The sequence below is a fragment of the Monopterus albus genome, unplaced genomic scaffold, assembly GCF_001952655.1.
Source record: "Monopterus albus unplaced genomic scaffold, M_albus_1.0 scaffold108.1, whole genome shotgun sequence".
In the NCBI taxonomy this organism is placed as follows: domain Eukaryota; kingdom Metazoa; phylum Chordata; class Actinopteri; order Synbranchiformes; family Synbranchidae; genus Monopterus; species Monopterus albus.
The window spans coordinates 8,453-17,706 of record NW_018127988.1 but is presented as its reverse complement, the minus strand read 5'-3'; the positions used below and the strand labels follow the sequence as shown (position 1 = coordinate 17,706).

General features: G+C 41.7%; 3 protein-coding genes across 3 annotated transcripts in view; all 3 read right to left on the bottom strand.

Moving 5' to 3' along the window:
• srp68 (signal recognition particle 68) overlaps nt 1–683 on the bottom strand; it is a 9,325-nt gene extending 8,642 nt beyond the window's left edge. The window contains 2 exon segments of the mRNA XM_020611000.1: nt 1–47; nt 499–683. The exon segment at nt 1–47 is cut by the window's left edge and continues 13 nt beyond it. Of these exon segments, the coding sequence (XP_020466656.1) occupies nt 1–47; nt 499–586 (135 nt within the window). The 5' untranslated portion in view covers nt 587–683.
• Nucleotides 684–1,143: 460 nt separating this feature from the next.
• polg2 (polymerase (DNA directed), gamma 2, accessory subunit) lies at nt 1,144–5,539 on the bottom strand. Its single transcript, XM_020610999.1, has 8 exons — nt 4,686–5,539; nt 3,927–4,032; nt 3,676–3,781; nt 2,884–3,069; nt 2,546–2,683; nt 2,329–2,409; nt 1,993–2,093; nt 1,144–1,882 (listed from the first exon to the last, which is right to left on the bottom strand). The coding sequence occupies exons 1-8, from the start codon at nt 5,185–5,187 to the stop codon at nt 1,717–1,719; spliced, it is 1,386 nt and encodes a 461-aa protein (XP_020466655.1). The 5' UTR covers nt 5,188–5,539; the 3' UTR covers nt 1,144–1,716.
• Nucleotides 5,540–6,439: 900 nt separating this feature from the next.
• LOC109966282 (probable ATP-dependent RNA helicase DDX5) overlaps nt 6,440–9,254 on the bottom strand; it is an 8,388-nt gene continuing 5,573 nt past the window's right edge. Inside the window, exons 11-13 of the mRNA XM_020611013.1 lie at nt 9,226–9,254; nt 7,597–7,818; nt 6,440–7,209 (exon numbers count right to left, since the gene is read on the bottom strand). The exon at nt 9,226–9,254 is cut by the window's right edge and continues 32 nt beyond it. Of these exons, the coding sequence (XP_020466669.1) occupies nt 6,746–7,209; nt 7,597–7,818; nt 9,226–9,254 (715 nt within the window). The 3' untranslated portion in view covers nt 6,440–6,745. The remainder of the gene's footprint in view (nt 7,210–7,596; nt 7,819–9,225) is intronic.

The following is a 9,254-nucleotide window of genomic DNA, read 5'->3' as shown; positions in this document are numbered from 1 at the left end:
GTGCCTGAGGCCATGTTGTTGCTGGGACTCCTTAATAATTTGTAAAACTGTGATCCGCTGTTAAGGATTATTGTGATCTATACATTCACTCACCGGACTCCAGGGGAATCGTTGTCATTCATTATCCGTATATCAGTCATTGTGTCAGTGGATGTATAGACCCAGTCTGTCTGTAGCTAACGCTGAGATAGGTGGCAGAAAATAATGTAGCTGCTACTGAAAATCAAATCAGTCAGTTAAAAACGAATAAGTCTATAGTATCACATAACTTGCATTTATAGTTTCGATAACGTTCTTACACTTATGCGACAATACATATAAATTTGCTTGTCTGCTACCGACATCATGCTTCGGTATGACACGTAGCCTACCAAGGCTAGCTGACGTTAACCTCTAAGCTAGTCAGCTAGCAAATAAGCTAACGTTAGCTTCTGAGCCTGACAGATCCGCCGAATAAAGACAAAACTGTCAACAAACAGCTGTTGCTATAAAGGATACTTTCCAGTCCAAGCCCTCCATCCGGCAACTTTTCTTTATTTTCATCCACAGGGGAAAATTTAACGTCATTTTGCTTGTCTGCTGCCATCTCTAAATGCTAACAGCTAAGCGGAACATACACATGCTCAGTCCGAAGTAAAGTCAAGGACCAATGACCACATAGGGAGGAGCAAAATTTGCATTCAAACCTCGCGAGATTTCAGCATTCGCATGCTCTCCACTCATCTGCGGAGGATGCTTGCTTCCCTACAGGATCATAGTCAGGTAGAGACTATAGACCATGTCCTGTTTATACGCAGTGCATATAATAAGCAACGTGCCCGAATGGTAGCGTTATTGAAAAGAAAAGAGAGAGAGTCTTTTGGGCAGCAACTGTAAGATAGCATATAAGATTGTTTTTAGTTATTTGGCAGATATAACTATTTTGGATAGGATTTAGTAGTTTACGCAGTTCTAAGAACTCCCAAATATTACTATTAGGAACTGTCTGGGTCTAGGGTGACAATATCAATGCATATTTTGCCAGATTTTTTTTGTCTGAATGAAAAGTACAGTTCCCTTGGAGATAGGCATATACATGAAATATGATGAAAGTCATGTAAACTCAAAGCTCACAAACAGCTGGAAAACAGACATTAAGGTAAGGTTTTATGTTTTGTTTTGTTTTGCTGTTTTTTCACAATCAAGAATGCTCTTTGAACTTCAAGAAACATTCAGTCTTTAGCACAAAAAATTCAAATGTTAGAGAGACATTCTGTATATTTTATTAAAAAATGAGATAGAAACAAAACGCCATCTATCCGAGTCTGGCTCCCATGTAATTATCACTGGGCAAACAGTGGCACAGCATCTACTGTATCAAATGTATTATAATAAGAGTGACCTGCCTCCTCCCTTGGATATACTCTAAGTAAGAGACACAAGTAAGAGTCCTTGAGTCCAGTGAGAACTGGAGATTACATAGAGAATAGGTGGGTGCACATAAACTCTGAGCAACATGTCACTCCTTCCCAAGTTGTGACGGGCTCTTAGCCAAATATACCTAAACACAAAAAACATACATTCAGGAAACGTACAATAATTACCCTGTTCATTACAATATTATTTACAGGAAAGTCACTTGACTAGTAGATGTGAATCAATGTGTCTAGAAGTAACACACAACTGAGGCACCACAATAGTCAGACTGTCTTTGTAGTCACCCAAATAAAAGTCTATTCATATGTTGTCAGCAGCAGAAATGTATCTGGAGAGAAAGTTCTTGATTTCAGAGATGTGCATGGTCTCTTTGATGGTGGTGTCTCTGCTGCGGACCTGGAGAAGGCCGCTCTCCAACGTGTTCTCACTGATCACCACAGTGAAAAGCACTCCCATCTCATCATACCTACAGTGCATTGACAGAGGCACACACATTAGTCTGCTGCAGGAGAGGCATCACTAATTTGCTCCTAATGAGAAATTCTGCACCCATTACAACAGTGAAGAGCATTTTACTTGGCATTCAGCTGCTCCATTGATGTTGACATAGTTTCACGATACCCAGGCCACACAGAGATCTTAGCCTCCATAAGCTCCTGCAGCAGATCTTCACAAACCTACATAGCAAATAAATATCCGTCAGTTCCCTCTGACTGCTAGGCACATGAATAATAAGTTCAGGGAATGCTTTGGTAATATTCTATTACTTAAAAGATCATTTTCAATCAACAGTGAATCACTTTTAGATGTGTATTCAAACAGATTTGATAAAAAAAACCAACAACAACAACAACAACAACAACAACAACTAACTAATCGCTTATATCTACTATTGCTAAATGTTTTTCTTACCTGTCTCAGCTCCAGAGTGGCGCCCCTACCAATGTCTAAAGCCACTTTGACTGGAGCCAGCACTGGATGCAACTTCAGAACCTGAAATTAACAGAAGCAAAACTCACATTGCAAAAGATGCAGTAATTATCAAACTATTATAAAAATTTTAAAAAAGCCATAACCTTCTTGGTAACTTTTTTTAAATGTGACTCAGCTGTTAGTTATGCATCATTACTTTTCTGTGCTGCAGCTTCTGCCTTCTGTCTTCTCTCTTCAGCTGCTGGAGTGAGTTGAACAGAAAGGCCATCAAACCACGGTCCATGTTGCCGGTTACAGACACAATGTGAGGAACTGACTTGCGCCCATCTCGACACTGAAACAAATGGAGAAGAGCAAATAACATGTTTCACATGAAATGTGAACCATCAAGACAAAAATATCAGATGTGAGCATTAGGGCCAGTAATGTGAACATGGCCAAAGCGTCTCAAGATAAAGCATAACAAGCCTCAGTCACACATACAAAAATGCTGGTGTCCACATTAATACACTAAATAAATAAAGACAGGCCGACCTGTAGTTTGGATCGGGCTCCTTTGTGTGTTTGCATCAGCTCTGCATCTCCTCGGCTCCACAGCGTCTCCAAAGGCTCCTGTCCCCACGGGAAGTTGTAGATGATCCTCACACCGCGAGACGCTTCCTCTACACGTTCTTGCTCTGGGATGTCCATGCTGCTGAAGTCAGATGGAGACAAGGCAAACTGGAGAACAACAGATTGGAAACCAAAAAAGAAGGAGCAAAGGGGAGATGAATAAACATGATTTTCTAACTTATGAAGTCTTTAAGATGCACTCCCTGACTCTGCAACCATTAGCATCTCCAAAACTCCTGCTATCTCACTGCTGATGTCTAAAACACAACTGATGAATTAAAAAAAAAAACATCAATTAGGGGAGTTACAGGATGATTAATGAGTGTAGTGTGAAGGATGGTGCAGTATCCTTATTGAAAAATACCCAAAAAGGGAAATGTATTCTTCTTTAGCAAAAGCAATGTTGATCAATGACCTTGACCCTCAGGAATTAGCATTTGAAACAGTCTACTCTGCTCATTTATCTCATTGTGAGAAACCAACAAAAACAGGTACACAACCCTTGTTGTACTCCAGCTGGCACTGTACAATATTAGCAAATAATATATTGCTACATTGTGATCCTAGTAAGAACTATAATATGTCTATCTACATGCTGTTTCAATAATGTCTGTGTACCTGAGTAAAGCTGAGGATGTGTTCAGCTTCAGTGCAGTGAAACAAAATGTCATGCTACAGCCATACTTCTGGGGAGACACTGTCTCAGACACTCACTTTCCTCCACCACTTCAGCCTCTGTCGGTTCCAGTGATCCAACCACTGGGAAGAGGTGCGAGGAGAACAGAACCACACCAGAGATGTCTGTGTGACCTCGGCTGGGCTGACAGAAAATGAGCGTTTAATTACACCAAAGTTCCCTCACCCAGGAATCAAACCCCCAATGGTTAAATAATGGAGAGTGTACAACAACATAAAAGTAACCAATTATTGTACTATACACACACAAAGAGTAAATGATGCCTCACCAACCAGAGCCATCTGAGGACTGGAAACACAGACCACTCTCAGCGAGCCCATAAGGCAGCTTCCTGTTCACCAGCTCCAGCGAGGGAACATATTGCTCCAAGGCACCTGACAACCAAGCACAGTAGGTTTGGTCACATGTACTGGAACAAAATGGGAATGCAACACCTAATGACTGTTTTACTTTTTTCTACTCCAGTAAAGGAGATGGTTAGGGAGGCAAACACACTACTGACTTAATGTTTTGTTTGCTTCATGTCATCAATTATGTTCCCAAGAGTGATCCACCAGCCTTCTGACCGTCTACAAAATTTTACTGATGTAATACTTTGTTCTGATCAGTGCTTTACATACTGACATAATCTGATCTAATATTTATTTTTTCATCCACTCAGTGGAGAGGATTTACTTGCCTGAAGTTGAAGCTTTCATGCAAAAATGCCTCTGAAGATGAATACAATTCCCCACTTCTTCACAGACCATTTAAAGCCTAAACATGACATGTGAGTGACTCAAGCAAGGAACAAGAAAGTTATTTAAAACGAACTGTTATTGCCTCAGCCTTCTGCCAAGCTGGAAGGCACCCAATGCCTTGCACAGTCTCATTTTACTGTAGCAGTGGATGGCTCGCTGAGCCAAGGATGGTACGGCACCTTGCTATACAGACCGAACTACATGCCATTACATTCATAATACAGTATATATCAGTACAATTAGCATGTTAAATCCTGCCAGTGGGAAAACGGAGAATCTTTCTTTACCTTGAAGTAAGCTTGTTCTCACAGGTGGGGAGCTTTGAAGGAGCGTCTGTATCTGCTGGATGAGCTGCTCCTTGTTCAGCTCCTGCTGCTCAAGTATTTGTTTTAAATGTTCAGATTCAACAATCCTCAGCTGTCTTCGTCCACGTGCTTCTCTATCCTTGCTGCTGCTCAGAGTGTTTATCCCAAACACCTGAGCTCTGGACTTGGTCACGCAGTGCCACCACTGCTCCAGCAGGTTCCTCCTCAGCTCCATGCCCAGAGGTCCATAGCTGCAGCTCAGCCCGCGCTCAAACAGCTCCGTGTTAGTCGGACCAGGTGAGATGTAGTACCTGTCCACACAAAGCTGCAGTAATGTCCTAACCTGATCCACATCATCACTCGTTGATGTAACTTTACTGCAGCGTCCTCTGGTGTGCTGCAGAGCCACTGCTAAACTGCACCGTGACGTTTGTAATGTGGACGCACGCCTGGAAAGGACGTTTCTAACACAGCGCGTAAACATGATGAGAAGCTTGAGAGAAATAACTGACTGATCACGGTGCTCAAAGATTGTCTATTGAAGTGCTGAACCCTCATGAGTAACTTAATATAAACTATAAGCTGGGCTTAAATTTAGCAAACGTTTTTAAAGAAAGCTGAGAATAACCCATTTTGCTGCCTACAAAAAAGACTAGTTAGCTAGATAAGAGTATACACACACACACCGCATGTTGTAGCTCCTATCCGTGCTTTTAAAAGAGACTGCATTGATCTGAAAGTTTTACACTACTGCGGAGCTACCTCATTCAAGGATCACCCCTAGCCAAAGTTTGAAATGTATATTAGTTACACGTGATATACAGCCCGGAAATAATACCTTTAACATCCGGGTTACAGACAATGTCCAATGGCACTTCATCTTCCAAATTTAATAGGCCCCCAAAAAAAAATTAATAGGCGTTTTCACACACACCGTGGATTGTTTGTCTTTTATAATGTTAATACAAAACGTAGGCTACATGAAATAGTGCCAAGGAGGTAAACAAATGGTGAACGTTTTCAGAATCAGAAGTTATTTTGCATTTGACGGATGCAAATCCGGATGAGGATGGCTGTAGTATAACATTAACAAATACGTATCACTACATAAGTGGATTCTTTTAAAGTTTTGTTTTTCACGAGGCTATTACAGCTTGAAATTTTGAAATATTCTTATGACAACAAAATGCCCATTGTTACAATCACTTCATTTTAATCAGCAGGCTCTATGGGAACTGATGTTGTTGCCAGCTCCTGTAGACTTTACAGTGGTCAAGTCAATAATAATAATAATAATGACCTATTGATTTATAACTAGCCCAACTGCTGATCTATTGTGATACTGCTAGGTAGGTAGTTGCTGATTTGTTGTGATACAGTTAGTCAGTTATCTGTGTTTTAGCTATCTAGCGGCCCGCCACTGCATTCAGGAAAGGTGCAGACATCAAGGTTTTGAAAACATCCATGATTTTTAATACAAGTATGCCAATGGCTTATTTCATTCTTTGGCTTCAGAATGACTTAAAAAAACAAACAAAAAAAAAAAACAAGTGTTTAGTGACAAGACCTCCACCTGTGGTCTGTAAGTGAGGTACCATTGATGCTGTACTAAGGTCCCAAAATATGGTTCAGAGGCACCAAGAATCACATCACAACAATACGTTTTAATATTTCTAACCATACATGTGCAGTTTTCATTTTCTTTCTTTTAAAAGAGGGCCACACCACCCTTTTTATTTTAAAGTCTTTATTAACGTCACTTTAAACATATCACAAACTGAAAACACTGCATTACCTAGTAAAAATAAATTACTGAGGAATGTAACAAAAAACACAAAAATAAGTGCAGCAATAATAGTTGCACTAAAGGAGACATGTCTAGGATTCCATTTAATGCTTGGATTTTACTCAATTCCAACCCTGCTGTAAGCAAAACGAAGTTAAACAGTACAAAGAATAATGTTAATAATAACTGTCATACTGTAAGATTTCAAGACTAAACAGAAATCACGTTGGTTCCATATATTGTGCGTACATTATATTTACTGTGGGAAGGGTGGTGGCATGGGGTAGGGCACCATTGGTGGTGGGGGTGGTGGCTGCTGGGCCTGTGGTGGAGGAGGCTGAGAATTGAAGGGGAATGGTGGGTGGTTCATGCCATTCTGAGTGGCCCTCTGCATACCCCCAAACTGAGGGGGGCCCTGAAAGCTTTGGTTACCAAAGGCACCCACCTGGTTTGCTGGAGCACCAAAATTACCCTGTCCATTGCTGTTGCTATAATTGTTGTTGCTATAGCTACCACTAGAGTTACCACTGTTGCCTCCATAGCTGCCACCATTTTGGGCCTTACTGCCACCAAAGGCACTCTTTGGCCCACTGCCATAACCTCTGTCACTGTCCCTGTCCCTGTCCCTATAGCTACTACCACCAAAGTTGCTCCTCCCACCGCCAGAATACCTATCCCGACGGTCATCTTTGTAGCCACCTCTTCCCCCCCTTCCACGACCTGGATGAATTGAAAACAGGAGAGGGAGAAAGGGGAGAGAGTAATGTGGGTTCAAACTTAATACACCAAGCCTACAACAACATGGCAGCAATACAAAGAGACTGAATAGATAAACAAAGCAGTTTTCAGACACAGACCATGCAACACTGTTCACTGCATCTGGCTATCTACTGAAGAAAAAGCTGCCTGTCATTCAGATATGAGTGTCTGTTCAGTAAATGTCATCTTAGATGTGATTTTAAAACTTATTTGGTGCTGAAGCCTTAATGACAAATGTGAGCATGAGGGACACTCGCCCTAAGCCTAGGAATGAAATCACATATCTACTGGATTCTACCTTCCATGAAAATAATCCGTTTATTAATGTAAACATGCAACAGATTTTACCTCCTCTGTCCTCTGCCATCTGGATCAGCTTAGGGTTAATGGCCTGGTTGGCCTCGCGGAGCACAGAGATCAGGTCACTGGCTTGTTTCATGTTGTTGGGGGTGAAGAAGGTGTAGGCTGTGCCCGTTTTTTGACTTCGGGCTGTGCGTCCAATGCGGTGGATATAATCCTCGGAGGAGTTAGGGTAGTCATAATTGATGACAAATTTCACATCCTCCACATCTGTGAAAGTGTTGCAGTGTGGCAAAACAAAACATGGAGGCCACACAGGATTTTGCACACCACAACAGCCAGATCAAAGGGAAAAGTTAGCAACTCAGAAGGCTGGAGGAAGAAAGCGATCATTTGGCTGTGGAGAAAACATGTTAAAACAACACGATATTGCGTACACATCTACTCCATGGGAATATTACTGTGGGAAGAGAGAAACGATGCACACTCCAATTGCTTAAAAATAATCAAAACAATCAAAAAGACATACAACCTCCCTTTTGTTACCAAGGGAGAAAAACATGGGCTTAAGTCTCACCATAAAGGAGTATGCATTCACTAGTCCTTTCCCAATGCAGTGAAATCCCCCACAAATTGTCAAGTGACATCCAGGAGCTTCTATGCAGTTGGGCCACGATATGCACTGGGGCCTCCTCATGTGCCAATACAGGACCATTGAGTGGTACATTTTTGCTGGTCCATTTTTCCCAGTACACTCTCAAAAGAAGCTTGATATTAAAGGCCACACTGCACGTCTTGCCAAGACAAAATAGACCAAGTACTAATTTGAAATGGGGGCCCCTTCAAAAAAAAACATGAAATCCCCAAGCATGGAACCTTGTGGGGACCCCTCAGCGAGCACATCCAAGAAGCCAGTGTTCACTTGAGAAAATGTCTCTCGTTGGCAGGTCTCGACATGACTTTAAAACGCAGGCGAGGGAGAAACTTTGGTTTGAGCTGTCTCACTCTCTTTCTCCTCTCACTAGGTGTTCCCACTACCCCCTAAAACACATGTGCCAGGTCTAATCAATTTTCAGAGACAAAATATTCCAAACTGCTCTCTCCATTTAAAGAAATCCAGCACTTTGAGGGGAAAAGAAAACAACTAAAAGCTTGGACAGGCTCACAAGCACCCATGCTATGTGATACAAGCTCCAAAGAGGTAACAATTGTTCCAAACCTCAAACAAGTGACTTGCAATACAGCGCTCTCTAACACAACAGCATGCAAGGCAAAAGTCACAGCAACAAGCATCCTTTTTTTAAACGTTTGAGTTGGAATCAGCTGGATGGCATTTGTCAGGTGAAATCCATGGACAGAGAACAGATGTGTGTATTTCAACAACATATCAGACAAAGGCTTAGCCACACAGCCTTTTGAAGATCACTGGCACACAAGAGCTTTCATCTCTCTAGGCCCACTGGGTGGCAAGCCAGTTGAGCACTTCCAATATGTCATCCTTCTCCCTCTCGAGGCCTGGGACTGTCATGCCTAGCGCCTGCCACAAAGACTCCACCTTAAGGTGAGAAAAACTCAGAAAATGCATAGAAAAGTTAAAGAAAGCAAAACCACTTTCTTTAAAGTAAGTGTAATACTGATAAAAACTGAAAAAGTGGTGCTACTCAATGAAATACTGACCTAAGCCACGGGAGGCCACATCTGTAGCA

Bases quoted from the DNA above. Each gene is read 5' to 3' on its own strand.
- polg2 (XM_020610999.1), bottom strand. From the start codon at position 5,187: ATGTTTACGCGCTGTGTTAGAAACGTCCTTTCCAGGCGTGCGTCCACA. The intron at 3,070-3,675 runs GTGAGTGTCTGA...GTTGTTCTCCAG, and splicing joins GGCTGAAGTGGTGGAGGAAA to TTTGCCTTGTCTCCATCTGA. The intron at 2,410-2,545 runs GTAATGATGCAT...TGTTAATTTCAG, and splicing joins AGAAGCTGCAGCACAGAAAA to GTTCTGAAGTTGCATCCAGT.